Source organism: Tupaia chinensis, unplaced genomic scaffold, assembly GCF_000334495.1.
Source record: "Tupaia chinensis unplaced genomic scaffold, TupChi_1.0 Scaffold000146_1, whole genome shotgun sequence".
Classification (NCBI taxonomy): domain Eukaryota; kingdom Metazoa; phylum Chordata; class Mammalia; order Scandentia; family Tupaiidae; genus Tupaia; species Tupaia belangeri.
In genome coordinates this window covers 13407714-13428750 of record NW_006159616.1, presented here as the reverse complement: position 1 = coordinate 13428750, position 21037 = coordinate 13407714, and the positions used below count along the sequence as shown (strand labels likewise).

Below are 21037 nucleotides of genomic sequence, written 5' to 3'. Positions count from 1 at the left end.
TTTCAAACTATCATTAAAGTATAGAAAGTTCAATGCATTTCTTTAAGCAAAAGTAGTAAGTGGTTTATAGATGGAAATACTTGTTTAAGGAACTTCTTCAACAAATAAATATTTGGTATTTTTCAGATTGATCCAGAAGCACAGAAAGCAAGATAGATGCCTATTACTTTTAATAAGTTTAGGGACTTTTTAGGAATGAGAAACAGATAATAGAATAGGAAAGTAAATTTCAGTCTTTAATTTTCTATTTGGTAATCTACTACTGAAAATACAAGATTTGAGGACCAGCACGTGGTATAATGGCTATGTCACTGGACTCCCATGTAGTTGACCACAATTCAAGTCCTGGCGGTTTAAAACTCACGCGGGGTCCATGTGTATGTGCCCCCAAAAGCCCTAGAGGGGGAGGGACTATGGCATGACCATCTTCCCTGTGTGGGGGGATGATTTCTTGCTTTCTGTCTCTCTGTCTCTCACATGCACCCTATAGCAAAAATCTCTGTAATAAAATACAATTTTTGCAGGGGAGCAAAGAAATGAGGTTTTCAGAAATGTCAACAAAAATAGAACTAGGACAGTAGCCATTATGCTTAAGTTAGCCCATGCTTTCTTCAATTCTGACTATCTTGTATGGAACTTTTGTATTTAAAGGACACTTAAACATATCTTCAAAAGAAGACTTAATTCTTGATTTCTGGACTGCATATATTTAACAAGGCCATCAGAATGTCGGGAGCCTCAGTAAAGGTGGCTGTCCGGGTGAGGCCCTTCAATTCTCGAGAGACCAGCAAGGAGTCCAAGTGCATCATTCAGATGCAAGGCAACTCAACAAGTGAGTACATGTTTTCTGTCAGTTACATCTCTGACCGTCCCCTCCTCCAACCTCTGTTTTTTACTGTGATCAGAATAAATGAACACTTGTGTAGTAACACTTTGCTCTTCTTAAAGATCTGTTGACTGCTTTCCGCTCTGTGATATTTGCTGCAGTATACTTAAATGTGACTGTTTATTTTACTCTTTACAATTGAGAAACCCTGAATAACTGAACTACTTTAGTTAGTGTTAATGCTTAAGTTAAAATCTGAATGATAATAAAGGTATAAGTAGTGATTTTTGCTAAATCCTGATGTGAAATATACCCATTGAAGCTCCAGAATGTATTGTTTGGTTTTCTTGATTTTAAGTAGCACTTGAACTTGCTAAGTTTGCCAAGATGGTCTTAAAACTTACTCTCTTATTTTATGATGGTTCTTTGAGTTGAACGCTGGACATAATTATGTTATATAGGAAAGTTACAAGTTATTGCTAAAATTATCAGTCATTTCTTCCTAACGAGTCATTTTCAGAGAATTGTTTGGGTAAAAAAATTACTTAACTGATTTCTTTTGTTCCTGCATTACTGAATGACTTGATACGGATCTGTAAACAAATTACTTAAAAATAAAGGTTCTGCCATCTTTAAATCTGTAATTTTGTGATAAAGCAGAATCATAGTTCTTTCAGACAAAAGTTACTGCTGAAGTAAGCATTCTGACCTCTGTGCTTGTGTGCTCTGTTGTTCTATGTAGAGGAATAGAGGAGTCTACCACAGAAAAATGTTTGTCCATATGAAAACAGATACTGCTACTTTTATGACAGGGTAGCTCCTCTATAACTTCCAACATTCCATTGCTTATACTCTTCTCTGAACTTGATAGGCAGAGCTTGCAGCAGTCTGTTTTTTTAAAGATTCAAAAGGAGGAATGTAAGCAGCTTATACCATTGGATTTTACTGTTGTTTGTCAGTTGCGCCATTCATTCTGAGTTATATCCTAGCAACAATTGTCAAATAAAAAGATCACAGAGGTCAATATTGAATTGTACTTTTTAAATGGATAAACTTACGATATATAAACTCTATTTCAATAAAGTTGTTTTTAAAAAAATCAGTATTGATTGGGACTAGCAGTTAGTGTAATGGCTATGTCGCTGGACTCCCACGTAGTCGACCGTGGTTCGTGTCCCGTACCCGGTGGCTTAGAACTCATGCCAGACGCACGTGCGTGAGTGCCCAAGATCCCTAGAGGAGAATGGAGGAGAAGGGATTGCGGCGTGGCCATCCCCCCTAGGGGGTGATTTCTCGCTTTCTGTCTCTCTGTCTCTCTGTGTCTGGCTAGTGCATGCGCCCTGTAACAAAAACCTCTCCCCCCAAAAAAAAAAAAATCAATATTCATCATTTGCTCCTTTTTTACGATTTTTGCCATAGGGTGCAAGTGCTCGCTAGAGGGAGACAGAGGTAGACAGTGAGAGAGAAAGTGAGAAATCATCCCCCGGAGGGATATGGCCATACCACCCTATCTTCATTTTTCTCTCACAATTTTGGGCATGCACACACAGGTGCCCAGTGTGATTTTCAAGCTGTCAGGTCTGGGACTCAAACTGTCCTCGGCCATGTGAGAGCCCTTTTCCTTAACCGATGTGCCACCTGCTGCTCTCACAACAGCATCTTTTAATGAGATAGTCTTTTCCCTCTTTTAGTTAGTGATAATATATAATAACAGCTTATTTTTCAGTCTTCATTGTATGTTTTAAATATTTGAATTTTGGAATTTATGTCTATAATTTGTAAAAGTTGTTTTCTTTGAGATTTTAGCATGAAAAAACACAGTAGCAGTGTTTTACTTATTAGCAAGTATCTATATATGCATAATGATATGCTAAGTACCAAATAGAGTATCAGAAGTAATCCATTGAGTATCCAGGAAAATAAAACTATCAGAGAATGTAGTATAATATAAAATACATTCTGTAGTTCTGGGTTCCTATAATTCTGGGTAATTATAAGCAATGGATCCTGGGCCTATTTGATCTCTGATGTTGGCTATTTTTTTGTCACTTGGATTAAAATGAGTTAAGAGATTATTGATGATTGGACCAGCAGGTGGTGTGGTCATTAAGGTGCTGGACTTCCATGTGGTCAATTGCATTTTGAGTCCAGGACCTGGTGGCTTGAAAATCACTGTGGGCATGTGTGCATACATGCCTAAAATCCCAGGAGGAGAATGGAGAAGGGATTGTAGTGTGGCCATCCCCTCCAGGGGGTGTGTGGGGGGGTGATTTCTCATTTTTTGTCTTTCTGTCTTTCTCTGGTGAGTTCATGAGCCCTATGGCAAAAACCTTAAAAAAAAAAAAAAGATTATCGATAGCTAATAAAAAGACATTAGGTCTCGTTTTGACCTTATTATTTTGATTGTATACGAAATAATGTCAGTTTAGGGAAATAAAGTGAAATTATTCAATTATATTTACTCTGGATAAAGGATTCCAGATGTTTTCATTTGTGGTAGAAAGCAAACTGAAGAAAACAAGATTCCTAATATATTGCAAAAAGAAATTTAGAGTTCATTGGTATGTAAATTCCTTCTATTCATTTTTGGTTATCTCACAAAAATCCCTAGAATTATTGAAAATATTGATAAAGCTTTTTAAAGTTTATTTATTTCTTCCATGAGAGAAAGAGCAAAAGGGATAGCATACTCACTAGGGTCTTGACATTGTGTTCTACCTTTAATCTTTCAGTCAAGCAGTCCTAGATCATAGGTAAGTATTTGCTGCGTATACTCAGGGAAGTCTCTGGACTTGATCTGGCAACCTTCCTATATGGGATTGCCTCACAGAGTAGGGTTTCACTGCTGCATTACTATCTGGTCCCTGGTACGTCTTTTGATTACTGGATCCTCAGAAAAGTCAAGATGCATTTTTGCATAGAAAAAATATGTCATGACTTTTCTGATGACCCAATAAATTTTAAAGAAGAATATCTTACTTTTATTAAAAGTATATTAGGGACCAGCAGATGGCAGAGTGATTATGTTGCTGGACTCCCACATGACCTACTGTGGTTCAGGTCCTGGACTAGTGGCTTGAAGCTCATGCCAGGCACATGCGTGTGTGTGTCCCAGATCCTAGGAGGAGAATGGAGGAGAAGGGATTGTGGTGTGGGCATCACCCCCCCCACACCCCAGGTGATTTTTCACTTTCCCTCTCATTATCTCTCTCTCTGTCTCTCTGGTAAGCACACATGGTGTGCAAAAACCTCTTAAGAAAAAAAGTAAATTAATAATTTGGCTAGAATAGCCTTAGTTATAGCTTTCTAGTACCATGAAAACCAATCTGTGGACCACCTTAAGCACAGTGTCGAACTACTGATAATTGTTGCAAATCTGTAAAAACCTTTTTAAAGAACAGGTTGAGTGGCTTTGCTTTGCCGTGCCTGACCTTTCTTTTCTTCTGCCCTTTGAGAGTCTGCTGTAATGTGATGTGTAGAGATGACAGAGTCATATGCACCATGAGACCCTTAAGGAGTTTTTAGATTGTGGTAGGAAATCAAGACATACTAAATCTCAGTACAAGATAGAAGTGATCAGACTGATAATTGCCATTAAAAAAGAGTTGCAAAAAGGAGCGTATGCTTGTTTGGTAAATATAAGCCCTCATTGATAATACTATTTAAAATGCTAGACTTTGAAGAGTGAGTAGGATTTAAACTATAGATTTGGTAACAAGTTCAGAATTATAGCTTAGTAGTCCTTATTAGTGGTGGTGTTTCAGTTCTCTTGGCCCTCAACTGGCTGTTTAACACATTGACTCCCTGAATGCAAAATCTCAGCAGGAGTAATTTGTGACCTTTTTTTTCCCCCTAAGGTTTTTGCCATAGGGTGTGTGTACTCCAGAGAGAAAGAGAAAGAGGTAAAATGAGAAATCACCTCCCAGGGAGGATGGCCATGCAGAAATCTCTTCTCCTCTATTCTTTACTGGGGATTGTGAGCTTGCAAGCACATATTTCTGGAGTGATTTTCAAGCCATTTGGTCTGAGACTTGAACCTTGTTTGGCCATGTGGGAGTCTAGTGCCATAACCGTCACACCACCTGCTGACCCCTAATTTGTGACTTAACATTATCCTACTGAAACAGCATTTCTCATTAATCAGCCCTAGAAAAGTTAGAGTTAGTTTTCTAGTTAAATACTTATTTTGTAATGGCTCAGAGATTTGGGATCATTTTGGCTCATTTGAAGAGTGTCTGATCTTGGACCGCAGCTAATTGCATATGGTAGTTATCTACTACATAAGAAAAAAAAATTTTTTTGAGAGGTTTTTGCCATAGGGCACGTGCGCTCGCCAGACAGACAGAGAGAGAGATAGAAAGTGAGAAATCACCTTCCAGGGGAGATGGCCACGCTGCAGTCCCTTCTTCATTCTCCTCATGGGTTCTTGGGCATGCACGCACTCGCGCCCTGCGTGAGTTTCAAGCCACCGGGTCCGGGACACGAACCGTGGTCGACTACATGGGAATCCAGTGACATAGCCATTATGCTAACTGCTGGTCCCCAACATAAGAAATTTTTTGTCTAGAATTTTTGGCATTTTTTTTGTTTCCTGCTTCTGTTGTTGATCTTATATGGCCATTTTTTAGTAAGGATTAATGTGTAACATAATTTTTAAGTGAGAGATCTTAAGTGAGGCATTTGTGTGAAAGATGCTGTTTTTAGAAATATTAATGGCTTGTTTAAAAAGAAAAACCATTGGACTTAGCTTGGGAGAGTGCACATATATATTCTGAGCATAGAATTGTTGCAAAAAATGAAATGAGTTTGCTACAGTCACATGTATTAGCTGTATTAAAAAGGCAGCTATGCTGCAAAACTGGCCTGGACTGATATTTGCAGGGATTATAGCTGACTGCAGATGGAATGCAGTGGAATGTTCCTGCCAGAAGTTCTCTTATGAAAAAGTAGGAGAGTGTGAAGAGTACTTTAGGAAATGTGCCAAATCTGAAAACTGAGTAGTAGCTGTTTTATGTAAGCACTTTCTGGTCTTAGAGAAATCTTTTTCCATGGTACAGATAAATGTTACTGCTTTGACATTTTGGCATCCTGAGCATATACAAATGGCTTTGTTCAGTAATATCCCATCATATTCCAAGTTTCTCCCACTTTGGAAGCATTTTTTATTGTCTAGTTATTTTGTGAAAAGAAAAATGGGCCAAAGTTAATGATCTAACTGCTTATACTTATGGCTGGTTATGAGTGTAAGTCTGGAGACACTGAACCTGCATAAATTCCCTCATGAAAACAGGAGGTCAAGTGAGGCCAGCAAGAGGCGTAGTGGTCAAGGTGCTAGACTCCCACATGACTGACCACACTTTGACCTGGGCCTGGTGGCTTCCTTTCTTATATTCCTTCTCTTTCTGGTCAAATTAAAAAAAAAAAAGATGAATGTAATTAAATAAAACAGTTAAAAAAAAAGAAAAAAGGAGATAGATACAGCTGGTTTTTAAATTTATGATGGGAGATAGGCCTAATCAGGTGATTGAATTGTGATATTTTGCTTTGTTTTTAGTGACAGGAGTCTGTTTCTTGCCCTTGGGTGCATTTATATATTTATCAATATTTATCAATACTTCTTTGTCCAAGGTCGTTTTTTTTTTTTTCAGTGCCCAATCTTAGTGGAGTAGAAGTAACCCTGATTATTTACCTGCATGAATTCCCTCATGAAAACAGGTGTATTACTGTTTTCATTACTTCACAGTGTATGTTTTTTAAGGCATTTTCATTTATGCATGTACACTTCTAAACTAAATGTTGTACTTCACAACTGGTACAAAGAATGAGTTCATGACCACTATTGAACATTTAGGGAACCTTAGGGAATAAGGGCTTAGAAAGCATTTCTACAAGAAAATTTAGGGAGCCAGCAAGAGGCATGGTGGTTAAGGTGCTAGATTCCCATATAACCAACCACAGTTCAAATCCTGGACCCAGTAGCTTGAAAATCACAACAAATAAATAGATACATAAATTTTAAAATGATTAAAAAAAGAAAATTTAGGATGGAGAAGAGCAGAAATGGAAATTTGGAAAGAGAGAACTTAGAAAGGCATGCTTTTAAAATTTGTATGCTTTGTCTAGTATAAGTTAACATAACCACATGAAAATAAATGCAAATATATGTAAATGATGTTTTGAGCATTCTGGATAATAAATAGAAAGAAAAGTTATCTCTATACCTTTCTATTTAATTTTTTTAAAGGTACTTTGGGGCCAGCAGCTTACATGGTAGTTAAGATGCTGGACTCCCACATGGCTGATGGAAGTTTGAGTCCTGGACCTGGCGACTTGCTTTCTTTCTCACTTTCCCCCTCTCTCTCTTTGGTGAGCACATGTATCTTATAGCAAATTAAAATAATAATGATAATAAAATAATAATAATTTTTTAAAAACCAAGATGTTTTGCCTCAGCCTTCCAGCTGGAACTGCAAGTCACTAAACTAGTTTTTTTTTTGTTTTTTTTTTTTTAATTTAGGGCATGTGACTCATGAGAGAGAGAGAGAGAGAGAGGTTAAAGTGAGAAATCATCCTGGGGCGGGGGGAATGGCCGCATGCAGTCCCTTCTCTTCCAGTCTCCTTTTGAGATTTTAGGCGCACACGCACATGTGCCTAGCATGATTTTTAAGCTACTCTCTGGGACCATAGAGTAAGCCACACGGGTTCCAACCACTTAAATTTCTACACCACTTACTGGCCCAGATTTTTTTTTTTAAAGACGGTGTTTTGGGACCAGCAGATGGTGTGATTTTTTTTTTTTTTTTGAGAGGTTTTTGCTACAGGGCACGTGCGCTCGCCAGACAGACAGAGACATAGAGACAGAAAGTGAGAAATCACCCCCCAGAGAGGATGGCCATGCCACAATCCCTTCTCCTCCATTCTCCTCTCAGGATCTTGGACACTCACGCACATGCGCCCGGCGTGTTTTAAGCCACCGGATCTGGGACACAAACTGTGATCAACTACATGGGAGTCCAGCGATATAGCTATTACACTACGTGCTGGTCCTGAGATGGTGTAATGTATACGTTGCTGGACTCCCACATAGTCGACCACAGTTTGATTCCTGTACCTGATGGCTTAAAACTCACGTTGGGCGCGGGTGCATGCATGCCAAAATCCCAAGAGGAGAATGGAGGAGACGGGATTGTGGCATGGCCATCTCCCCCAGGGGGTGATTTCTTGCTTTCTGTCTCTGTCTCTCTGGCAAGTGCATGTGCCCTATAGTAAAACTCTCTCTTAAAAAAAAAAAAAGATAAAGACAGTGTTTCACTACATTGTCTACATCAGTTTCAGTCCCGTGATCCTTCTACCTCAGTTTCCCAGAGTCACTAAGATTAGATGCTTGCCCCCAGGCCCAGCCTGTAGGTTGGACTGGGAGTTAAAACCAGGCCTCCCATACTATTGTACCTTAGCAGCATGTGACATGTGACTGCATTTTGATGATTTTGTTTTCATTTGCCAGAGGATGTATGTGATTACCAGATAGAGTGGGAGAGGAACAAAGCAGGCCCCAATGGGGCATGATCACACTGCAGTCCTTTCTTCTCCATCTCTTCATCCTATGGCTCACCAGAGAGAGACATGGGGGGAGAGAGAGAAAGAAGGCTGCCAGGTCCATGAGTCATACTGTAGTTGGCCATGTGGGAATCTAGCACCTCAACCACCATGTCATCTGTTGGCCCTGGATAACCAGTTTTTTTTTTTTTCTTTTTAGATTTTTGCAATAGGGCATGCGTATTCACTGGAGAGAAGAGAGACAGTTAGAAATCACCTCCCACCACTATCGGGGGGATGACCCTGCTGCCATCCCTTCTCTTCCATTCTCCTTTTGGGATCTTGGGTACGCATGCACATGCACCTGGCATGAGTTTTTTAAGTTGCTGAATCTGGTACTGTAACTTTGGTTCGCCATGTGAGAGTTCAGGGACCTAACCATTATGCCATCTGCTGGTTCCAGATAACTATATTCTAAAATTTAAAAATTTATAGGTGCTTAAAGAGGAGATATGGGCAACTAGCAGCTGGTGTAATGGCTATGTTGCTGAACTCCCATGTAGTTGACTGTGGTTCGAGTCCCAGACCTGGTGGCTTAAAGTCATGCTGGGCACATGTGCGTGCGTGTCCAAGATCCCAAGAGGGGAATGGAGAAAAAGGGTATATGGTGTGGCCATCCCTCCTGGGGGGTGATTTCTCACTTTCTGTCTCTCTGTCTCTCTCTGTCTTTCTGGCGAGCGCACGTGCCCTATAGTAAAAACCTCTCAAAAAAAAAAAAAGGTATGTTTTATGTTATAGAGAGTTTTTTAAAGTGTGTTTTAATACTCAGAATAGACATCAAAGACCTATAGTGTTCCTAGATATTGAACCATGTTAATTCCGTAGTGATGCACCATCTCAGTGCCCAGAAAGAGGATTGTATAGAGTTTGATGACTAGAAAATGTAATAGAAATCTCACATACTGTTTTCTTCTTGTGATATATTCATTACTTACAGTAATCTGACAAAATAAAGAAGAATTTTATGGATTGAATTGAAAAATGTATGTTTAGTTCATTGGGTTTTTTTTTTTTTTGGAGAGATTTTCGCTATAGGGCGCGTGCGCTCGCCAGACAGACAGAGAGACATAGAGACAGAAAGCGAGAAATCACCCCCCAGGGGGGATGGTCACGCCACATTCCCTTCTCCTCCATTCTCCTCTCGGGATCCTGGGCACGCACGCACACGCGCCCGGCGTGAGTTCTAAGCCACCGGGTCCGGGACGCGAACCGCGGTCAACTACGTGGGAGTCCAGCGACATAGCCATTACGCTAACTGCTGGTTCTCTTCATTGGGTTTTTAAAATTTTTTTTTCTTTAATTTTTGGAAGTATTTGTATCATTTTAACTTTATTTATTTATTTATTTTAATTTGACTGGAGAGGGACAGAGGGAGAGAGAGAGAGGAAAAGAGAGAAAGCAAGCCACCAGGCCTGGGACTCAAACCGTGGTTGACCATGTGGGAGTGTCCAGCGCCCCCAACCACCATGCCACTTGCTGGTCCCTGTTCAGTTCATTGTAAAGGGATTATAGAATCACAGTTAATCCAAAAGGTGATCTTTGTCAGAGTCTTTGTGCTTATTTTTACCTGAAGGAAAGTTGAGGTTAACTATGTTTAGAATAGTGTGTTATTCATGACACATTACAATGTTCTTTACAATAGAAGTGACCTTTTGAAATGAGTACTCTGTTTTAATAAATATGTCCTATTATTTTGTTCCAGTTCAGTATTCTACAATATCTTAGCTATATCCCATTTAATTCTAATAGATGTTTAATTGACTCTAATAAGAAGGGTTAATTCCTAAGGTAGGGACTATATACCTTGTTCTTAGTACCTACTCTAGAGCCTGTTATTTAATAAGCATTTTAGTGAGTGAATGGGTGAATTGTTAAACGTAGAGATCTGACTGTATTCTGAAAAAATTTTAAATTTTACCTGAGTCTTGAGTATGAGGCTTATAAATTAGATACTAGTAAGGTGCCTACTGTTGGGCCAGCCATCAGTGTGATAGTTAAAGTGACTGTGGTTTAAATTTGAACTAGCAGCTTGAGAATCATGCTGGGCATGTGTGCATGCATGCATGCCCAAAAATCCTGAAAGGAGGGAGACATGAAGAAGGGATTGCGGCATGACCATTGCCTCTGAGGTGTGCTTTCTCACTTTCCTTCTTTCTCTCTGTCTCTCCTCAGTGAGTGCATACACTCTCTGGCAAATTATTTAATTCATCCTCTATTACCAAGACAATTGAGCTTTAAGTTCTTAATTTATTACATGGAAATGTTCTAACATCTGCTTTCTAATTCTTCATAATTCTGGTGGTGGTGTGAAGATCAAATGAGATCACGTATACTGCATAGGAAGGTATTTGAAAAATTAATTAAATTATTTTATGGTTAATTTCAGCACCTAATTGTTGTTTTCAGTGGGAATATAAGTTTAAGGGTAGAAATAATTGAACCTATGTGTAAATTAGAGGGACCTTTTGTTTATTTGGAACATTTTGTTCATTATGAGATTCAAACTTCCTCAAGTACCTAATTTTATTTTATTTTATTTTATTTTATTTTGCTATAGGTTGTGTGTGCTTCTTGGAAAGAGAGAGGCAGTGAGAAAGTGAAAAATTACCTGGCCGGGACCAGCAGTTGGCGTAATGGCTATGTGGCTGGACTCCCATGTAGTTGACCATGGTTCGAGTCCCGGACCCGGTGGCTTAAACTCACGCCAGGAATGTGTGCGTGTGTGCCCAAGATCCCGAGAAAAGAATGGAGGAGAAGGGATTGCGGTGTGGCCGTCCCCCCTGGGGGGTGATTTCTTGCTTTCTGTCTCTCTGTCTCTTTCTGTCTTTCCGGCAAGCGCATGCACCCTATAGCAAAAACCTCTCAAAAAAACCAAAACAACAACAACAACAAAAATTATCTGGCCATGCCACAATACCTTCTCCTCCATTCTCCATTCGGGACTTTAGGCATGCATGCACACATGTCTAAAGTGATTTTCATACTGCTGGGTCTGGGACTTACACTGTACAGTTGACCATGTGGGATCCAGTGCCTTAACCTCCATGCCACCTGCTGGCCCAGTTACCTAAATAAGTAGTTTAAATAGCTAAAAGTGGTAACTGGATAAAATCTTGTGGGAAACCAAGTTCTCTTTCTTTTCTGCTTTGCAGCTTACTGTTCAGTCTTTTGAGTTTGCCTTAATTACAATCCAAACTGTTGTTCATTCTGCTTTTATATGTTCATGTTTTGGTTTCCCATACGAAAAAACAATTATGCCCAGTTTTTTGTTTTTGTTTTGTTTTGTTTTGTTTCAATGCTGTATTCTTTGTAACTCTCAAGAGATGTTTTGGAGTTTATTTTTACAAGTCCATGGTAATAATGCTGATTGCTTTTAGCAGTTGCCCGGTTCAGTGTGAAGCACTGTAACTGGAGCCAGCGAAGACAGGAGCATGGTTAGCGAGATCATGAAAGGCAAAACCGGCATTCACACATTTCACCTTTGGTAGTATGTCCAGGAATATGTACTGCACAGACTGAAAACTCTTCCTCCTCTTCCTCTTGTGTACATATAGGTGGTAGGAGTAAGAGATGAAATGGGGTTTTTGTTATTCAGCCAGCATAGGCCTCAAGGCCACCAGCCCTAATTCTTTAGTCTAATCTTAGATAGCCTAAAGGATAGGAAAGCCCAGAGGAGAGACATCTAAATAATTGAGGAATAGGACAGAGAACGGCAGGGCATGTCTGGGAAGGCCTTTCTGTTTTGGCAGAGCAGAAGACTGAGGGCCAGAATTGGTAGAAGCAACCCCAGGAAGATATAATTTCACTGTACCTATTGCTTTTTTACCACATCGTTCTGGTCTGATACCAAAATGTCCTTTAACTGTGAATGAACTTCAGGAGGTAAAAACAAGGGAAGAGAAAAACAAAAGACTTTGCTCTTTAAACTGCTTTTTAGTGGGAAAAAATACCATGATTGGTAATTAATAGCAACAACAAATGCTAACGCTGTGCCAGGCACATTTTGGCACTGACAATTTTGTTATTTATTTATTTATTTATTTTGGGAGAGGTTTTTGCTATAGGGCGCGTGTACTCACCAGAAAGACAGAGAGACAGAAAGTGAGAAATCACCCCCCAGGGGGGATGACCATGCCGCAATCCCTTCTCCTCCATTCTCCTCTCTGAGAAAGTGAAAAATTACCTGGCCGGGACCAGCAGTTGGCGTAATGGCTATGTGGCTGGACTCCCATGTAGTTGACCATGGTTCGAGTCCCGGACCCGGTGGCTTAAACTCACGCCAGGAATGTGTGCGTGTGTGCCCAAGATCCCGAGAAAAGAATGGAGGAGAAGGGATTGCGGTGTGGCCGTCCCCCCTGGGGGGTGATTTCTTGCTTTCTGTCTCTCTGTCTCTTTCTGTCTTTCCGGCAAGCGCATGCACCCTATAGCAAAAACCTCTCAAAAAAACCAAAACAACAACAACAACAAAAATTATCTGGCCATGCCACAATACCTTCTCCTCCATTCTCCATTCGGGACTTTAGGCATGCATGCACACATGTCTAAAGTGATTTTCATACTGCTGGGTCTGGGACTTACACTGTACAGTTGACCATGTGGGATCCAGTGCCTTAACCTCCATGCCACCTGCTGGCCCAGTTACCTAAATAAGTAGTTTAAATAGCTAAAAGTGGTAACTGGATAAAATCTTGTGGGAAACCAAGTTCTCTTTCTTTTCTGCTTTGCAGCTTACTGTTCAGTCTTTTGAGTTTGCCTTAATTACAATCCAAACTGTTGTTCATTCTGCTTTTATATGTTCATGTTTTGGTTTCCCATACGAAAAAACAATTATGCCCAGTTTTTTGTTTTTGTTTTGTTTTGTTTTGTTTCAATGCTGTATTCTTTGTAACTCTCAAGAGATGTTTTGGAGTTTATTTTTACAAGTCCATGGTAATAATGCTGATTGCTTTTAGCAGTTGCCCGGTTCAGTGTGAAGCACTGTAACTGGAGCCAGCGAAGACAGGAGCATGGTTAGCGAGATCATGAAAGGCAAAACCGGCATTCACACATTTCACCTTTGGTAGTATGTCCAGGAATATGTACTGCACAGACTGAAAACTCTTCCTCCTCTTCCTCTTGTGTACATATAGGTGGTAGGAGTAAGAGATGAAATGGGGTTTTTGTTATTCAGCCAGCATAGGCCTCAAGGCCACCAGCCCTAATTCTTTAGTCTAATCTTAGATAGCCTAAAGGATAGGAAAGCCCAGAGGAGAGACATCTAAATAATTGAGGAATAGGACAGAGAACGGCAGGGCATGTCTGGGAAGGCCTTTCTGTTTTGGCAGAGCAGAAGACTGAGGGCCAGAATTGGTAGAAGCAACCCCAGGAAGATATAATTTCACTGTACCTATTGCTTTTTTACCACATCGTTCTGGTCTGATACCAAAATGTCCTTTAACTGTGAATGAACTTCAGGAGGTAAAAACAAGGGAAGAGAAAAACAAAAGACTTTGCTCTTTAAACTGCTTTTTAGTGGGAAAAAATACCATGATTGGTAATTAATAGCAACAACAAATGCTAACGCTGTGCCAGGCACATTTTGGCACTGACAATTTTGTTATTTATTTATTTATTTATTTTGGGAGAGGTTTTTGCTATAGGGCGCGTGTACTCACCAGAAAGACAGAGAGACAGAAAGTGAGAAATCACCCCCCAGGGGGGATGACCATGCCGCAATCCCTTCTCCTCCATTCTCCTCTCGGGATCTTGGGCATGCGCGCACAGGCGCCCGGCGTGAGTCCTAAGCCACCAGGTCCAGGATGCGAACCACGGTCGACTACGTGGGAGTCCAACGACATAGCCATTACGCTAACTGCTGGGTCCCCCGGTGTGAGTTTTAAGCCACCAGGTCCAGGACTCAAACTGTGGTCGACGACATGGGAATCCAACGACATAGCCATTATGCCAGCTGCTGGTCCCAACAGTTTTGTTATTTTGAGAGAGATTTTTGCTGAAAGGGTACGTGCCCTTGCTTCCTTCTCCATTCTCCTCCTAATTTCTGGCATACAGGAACATGTGCCCACCATGAATCTCAAACCACCAGTTCCAGGATTTGACCCATAGATGGCCATGTGGGAGTCCAGCTCCTTAACCACTACACCACCTGCTGGCCCGAGGCACTTACATATACTTTAAAAAATATTTATTTAATTCTGTCATCATTATTATTTTTTAATTTGCCAAAGAGAAAGAGAAAGGGAAAGTGAGAAAGCAAGCCACCAGGTTTGGGACTCGAACTGTGGTTGGCCATGCAGGAATCCAGCACCCCTAACCACACCATCACCTGTTGGCCCGGCACTTACAGATTTTAAGTCATGAAATTGTCACAGTAATTCTGTGGCAGGAGTATTTCCTTCATTTTAGAGATGAAGGAATTGAGACAAAGAGTTATCGGCTAACTTACCTGGGGGCACATTCTAGGAATAGGGAAAACTGGAAAAGGGACTGGCCTATTTGGCTTCGAAGGGCTCTTTTTTTTTTTTTTTTTTTTTTTAAGTTTATGCCCTAAGGAGGGGAATGGAGCAAGGGTGAGGGAAATGGGGGCTGTATGTGTGTGTGTACGTGGTGGGGGAGAACAGGGACCCTTGACAAGGTCTTTGCTGCCGTTCTGCCCCCAGTCCTATAACCAGCCAGAATCAACTGTGCGCTTGTTGTGGGATCTGGCCTGTGCTGAGGCAGATCTGGACGCAAACCTGACACCTTCCCATATGGTTTCAGCATCTCACAGAGAGCCCCTTCTTCCTGACGAGGCAGCTGTGCCACAGCCCTTATTCTTAATCTCATGCTCTATCACCTCTCAAAATATTTATTAAATTTTACTATTCTGTGCAGAAATACTGAATGTCTGTCTAATTTGAGTTTAACCGATTAAAATTTATTTTGATGTGTTTTCATGGTGGAAGGAAATTATGGAAAAAAAGTGAGGACATAATTATCCCTCGTCTTTGGGCCACTTAAATCGTATGAGACAGTGAGAAATCATCCCCCAGTTGGGATGGCCATGCCACAATTCCACAATCCCTTCTTCTCCATTCTTATCCATTCTCCTCTTGGGATTTTGCACACATGCACACATGCCTAGCATAAGTGTTAAGCCACTGTGTCTAAACCTGAACCATGATCAACCACATGGGAGTCTAGTGCCTTAACCACTATACCACCTGCTGGTCCCAAGTAAGAGAATGATTTGGGGGCAGATGTGATTGGGATTTGTAACAAGCCCCAAATATGCTATGTTAGGAAAGTTAATATAAAGTTACAGTGTTGCCACACTGATATGTTAATTATAGTTGTAGGTTGTAGGGAAAATCTGTAGTAGTTTGCCAACAACAGTATAATTGCTACATAGAGAGTGTGATATTAGATAAACAAATTTATTCTGGAGTATAGAAAGGCTTTTAAGTACAAATCTTGTTTTGACTGCCTTGTTTTCTAGGACTCAGTAATTAAAATGTTATTTCTGCATCTTTATGCTGAAGTAACAAAGTAGCATGAAAAGAAGGCAAAGAGAAAAGGGGTAAAAAGAGGGATATAAAAGAGTTTTGCAAGGCTCATTTTGCCTGGAAGTGACTCTAAGAACAGAAAGCATGGTGAGTTGTGGCTCATCATCAAACAGAGGCCTTTGAAACATTTGTGATCATCTTTTTTTTTAAAGATTTATTTTATTAATTTTATTTATTCATTCATTTATTTTAATTTGACCAGCAAGAGAGAGACAGAGAGAGAGAGAGGTAAAGTGGGAAAGCAAACTACCAGGTCCAGAACTTGAACCGTGGTCAGCCATGTGGGAGTGTCCAGCACCTTAACCACCACGCCACCTGCTGGTCCTGTGATCATCATTTTAAAGACATTTATATTTCTTTTGGATAAAGGTCTTCATGTTGGCTTCATGGCCATAATGTTGTGTTGCAGTTCTCCAGCTCTCTTAAGGTCATGAATTTCAGCCGCAGCATTAAAAAAGTTTAAAAACAAAAAAGGCAAGGTATGAAAGCTGTCGTCTATCCTTTGGACTTTGGAAAAGCAACATTGAAGTCAGATGCTAGGGGTACTTTTCAGATGTACAGAGATGACTCAGGAAATAAGCCTTGAAAACAGGCGGGATTTGAATGGTGACTAAGAGTGAAGGCTTAAGAGGTGAGGGTGAGCAGAGAGAGTTATTGGGAAAATCAGAAGGTAGCCTGAACCAAACTCATTCCTCTTGGGGAATCTTGAAGATGGTTATGAAAATAATCATTGTAATAATAGTAGGGAGCATAGCTTGACTGCCTCCTTGAAACATTTCTGTCTCTTGGCCCAGACTACCCCTAATTCTCCTAATTGCGTTCTTTCCTCGCAGCCAGTTCTGTTATTCCTCACCTCCTTAGGTGAAAAGTGTACTAGGCTATTGTCCTCAGATTTCTGTCTCCAGAGAAGACAGACCCCCTAGATGATGTCATCCAGCCTTAGGATTTAATGTCACTCAAATGATAGTGACTCTCCAGTTTATTTCTCCAGAATGGACTTCTTTGTAGAACTCTAGACTTACCCACCTAGCTGCCAACTTAACTGAAGTTGAAGCCCCATGAAGCATGTCAAACTCAACCTGTTCTAAATAAAACTATTGTCGTTCCCTTCCTGCCCACCCAGAGTGGCTCCTCCTTCATTTCTTCCCATTCTTTTCAATTGCTCATGCTAAAAATATTGGGGTCATGCTTGCCTTCTCCCTTTTCTCACAGGTCATTTTCAGTCTGTCAGGTCCTATTAATACAGTGTATCCTAAGTCCGGCGACTGTACCATTTCTTTCCTAGTCCAAATCAGTAGCCTCCTGTCTCTGTGCTTCTTTGCATTGGCAGTATAATCAGATCATGTCACTCCTCTGCCCTAAAATCCTTCTTTGGCTTCCTGTCACTTTTGGAATAAACCTAAAAATCTTTGGCCACAAGACTTCACAGATTTTGGCCTCTGGCTAGCTGATTTCACATCTCATTTGTTTATAAACCCTATAAATACCTTGGTCGTCTTGCTGCTCTTTAAGATTCCTTCAGGTCCCTGCATAAATATCACCTCTTCAGAGGAGACAGCCTGCTCACTTTAATCCAAAATAGCCCCCTGTACCACTGCACTGTTGTCTTTTATCTCCTGATCCGTCTTTGTTTTTCTTTCTAACATAATAGTATTTCTACTAGTTAATTATCTGACCCCCTCATTAGATTGTAAGTTTCATGAGAACAGGGACTTACATTCACTAGATGTCTGCGGGTCTGAGGCATGACAGACACCCAAATATTTGTTAAACAAAAGAGTATTTTGACATTTGCTCTGTGTTAGCCCTGAGCTAAAACTTCACAGAGATTAGTCATTCTCACAATCATTCAATAGGACTTACATTCACTAGATGTCTGCGGGTCTGAGGGCATGACAGACACCCAATATTTGTTAAACGAAAGAGTATTTTGACATTTGCTCTGTGTTAGCCCTGAGCTAAAACTTCACAGAGATTAGTCATTCTCACAATCATTCAATAGTTAGGCACTATTATTATTTTATAAGTAAGGAAATTGAGGCCTGCAGAGTTTATTACATGCCTGAGTTATAGATGGGCCTACAGTAGTTTTGTATACTTAGGTTGGGATCAGATTAAAGCCTAAAGTTAGGCACTATTATTGTACCCATTTTACAGTTAAGAAAATTGGGGCTTAGGGAGTTTATTTTATCTCCAAGTTACAGATGGACCTAGGATAATATTGAATACATAGGGTGGGGTGAGATGAAAGCCTCTATAGTATTCTACTTCCTTCATTGGTAAAAATGAAAGCTGCTTTTAGAGACATTTTTAGGTTAATTTACTTTTTTTTTGGAGAGGTTTTTGCTATAGGGCGCGTGCGCTCGCCAGACAGACAGACAGAGACAGAGAGACAGAAAGTGAGAAATCACCCCCCAGGGGGGATGGCCATGCCGCAATCCCTTCTCCTCCATTCTCCTCTTGGGATCTTAGGCATGCACGCGCCCGGCGTGAGTTTAAGCCACCGGGTTGGGGACACGAACCGCGGTCCACTATGTGGGAGTCCAGCGACATAGCCATTACGCTAACTGCTGGTCCCTAGGTTAATTTACTTTTGATTGTTGAATATCTGGTCAAATTGTAATACAAAGTCCAGTTTCATATCAAGAGATACAATGCTTTTGATGTAGGAATAGACGCTTCTCTCTCACCACCCCTGCAAAAGCTACAAGGTGGGACTCATTGATTTGTTTATTTTAAATAATTATTTAATTTTTTTTAAGTCCATTTTCCAGTTTGACCAGAGAGGGAGGGAGTGAGAGAGCACAGAGAGAGAGAAAGTCTGAAAGCAAACCAGGTCCAAGACTTGAACCGTGGTCGACCATGTGGGAGCCCAGTGCCCTTAACCACCACACCACCTGCTGGCCCCGGGACTCATGGATTTCTAATGGCAGATGTAGTTCTCATGGTAGTCATTATATTATACAAATGAAAATCAAGAATTCCTATTCTGCAGTGATTGTTGTGGTCCATGAAATTGGTGTTTATGCAGTCACTCACACCTTTCTCCTGTCCAGCCTCCATACTGTAGTGAGCAGGTGCTGCAGGCTTCCACCTGAGAGAGATGGTGGTGTGGAACAGGGTGGTAACAATATGCTGATGAGAAACTGTGGGATCCTGCATATATTTTGAAAGTAGAACTCGAAGGATAGAGCAGATACGGAGGATGAAAGAAGTAAGTCAAAGATGACTTCCCAGATCGTAAAAAGTGCTTGTCAGGGTGAGTCCAGGTCTGGAGTACAATGTGTATCCCCAGGAGCCTTGATTGGACAGGAAACTTCAGGTGCAGAAGAACCAGCTTCTGGCATAGTGGTTAAAGTGGCTGGATCCCCACTTGGCTGACTGCATTCTGAATTGGATGGTTTCCATTCCAGACTCAGTGGCTTGAAAAACACACTGGGTGCATTCGTGTGCCTGCCCAAAATCCTGAAGGAGAAATGGAGAAGAAGGGATTGCAGCATGTTCATCTCCCTTGAGGGTGTCTTTAGCAAACTCACATACCCTCTAGCAAATTAAAATAAACAAAGCACCTTGAAAAGTGACATAAAAAGGTAGTTTTATAGGTGTTTTAATTGTTATGGAGTCCATAATGATTAAAGCAGAGTTATGTTCTGAAAAATATGCCTGGAGTTCATTCCTTGCAGGAAAAGAGATGATTTCTCCTAGACAAAGCCTGCAAGCTTATAACCCTGAGTGTAGGGAGTTACATTTGGAAAATACTATGAAAATATGGTTTGAATGTAGTCTCATTAATTACTGTAATTCCATACTTTTTTTTTAAAGAAAGATTTTTTGCTAAAGGGCACGTGTGTTCACAGAAGAGGCAGAGAGACAGAAATCACCCCCTAGTGGGTATGACCACGCTGCAGTCCCTTCATTTCCATTCTCTTGGGAATTTGGTCACCCACGTACATGCACCCGGCCTGAGCTTTAAGCCTCCAGGTTCAGTACTTGAACTGCAGTCGGCCATGTGGGAGTCTAGCGACATAACCATTACTCATCTGCCAGTCCCACTATAATCCATTTTTATATGCATGCTCACTGAGAAACAAACGATAAGTTCTACACACTGTATTTTAGCTCATTTGTCCCCGATACAAGAACCACTCTATTAATTATTGTCCAGTCTTCCAGTAATACAATTTTCGGTCTTTCTCTACTTTGAAAATTGATCATATTTACTGATATCTTATTTATATTTTGTACAGGTATATATTTTGTTTTTCTTTTTGTGCTCCTGAAAATGGCATGTGATTTAATCAACTTAAAATTTTTACATGTTGGGACCAACAGTTAGGGTGGTAGTTAAGGTGCAGGACTCCGACATAGCTAACCACAGTTCAAGTCCTGGACCTGGTGGCTTATTTTCTCACTTTTCTCTCTCTCTCTCTCACTGTCTCTGGTGAGTGCAGGTGCCCTGTAGCAAATTAAAACAAAATTAAAATAATACATTTTAAAAATTTGTTTTCATGCTATATGGAGGACATTCATTTGAGTGCCTGTTGGTGTAGGGCAGTGTAGAGGAGCCCTAAGACATGGTATAGGGACCAGCAGTTAGTGTAATGGCTATGTCACTGGACTCCCATGTAGTCGACCGTGGTTCAAGTCCTGGACCTGGTGGCTTAAACTCATGCCAGGTGTGTGTGTGTGCGTGCCCAAGATCCGAGAGGAGAATGGAGGAGAAGGGATTGCGGCGTGGCCATCCCCCCTGGGGAGGGTGATTTCTTGCTTTCTATCTCTATGTCTCTCTCTATCTTTCTGGTAAGCACACACTCCCTATAGCAAAAACCTCTCCAAAAAAAGAAAGAAAATAAAAAGACATGGTCTAATACATAGCAGGATTTATGATTCTGTAGGAGCACCAGAAATTTGATGGCACACCCAAGAAAGTGCCCAAATATAGTACTTTGATACTTGCCAAGACATATCATTCTTTTTTAAAAAAAAGTCCAATTTAGACTACTTACAGTTTTTCCCTTTATTTCTAATAGAGCATGTGCACATGAGAGTGAGAATGATATACATACATACATAT

General features: G+C 40.6%; 1 protein-coding gene across 8 annotated transcripts in view; it reads left to right on the top strand.

Annotated features, from left to right (window-relative positions):
- Nucleotides 1-649: 649 nt before the first annotated feature.
- The window catches only part of KIF1B (kinesin family member 1B), a 161341-nt gene continuing 140953 nt past the window's right edge, over nucleotides 650-21037 (top strand). For 7 of the 8 annotated variants that reach the window (XM_006145353.3, XM_006145349.3, XM_006145355.3 and 4 more), the window contains exon 1: nucleotides 727-832. In XM_006145353.3, the coding sequence (XP_006145415.1) occupies nucleotides 727-832 (106 nt within the window). Of the gene's footprint in view, nucleotides 833-21037 lie in introns of all 8 variants that reach the window. The other variant, XM_006145348.3, reaches the window with a different exon arrangement.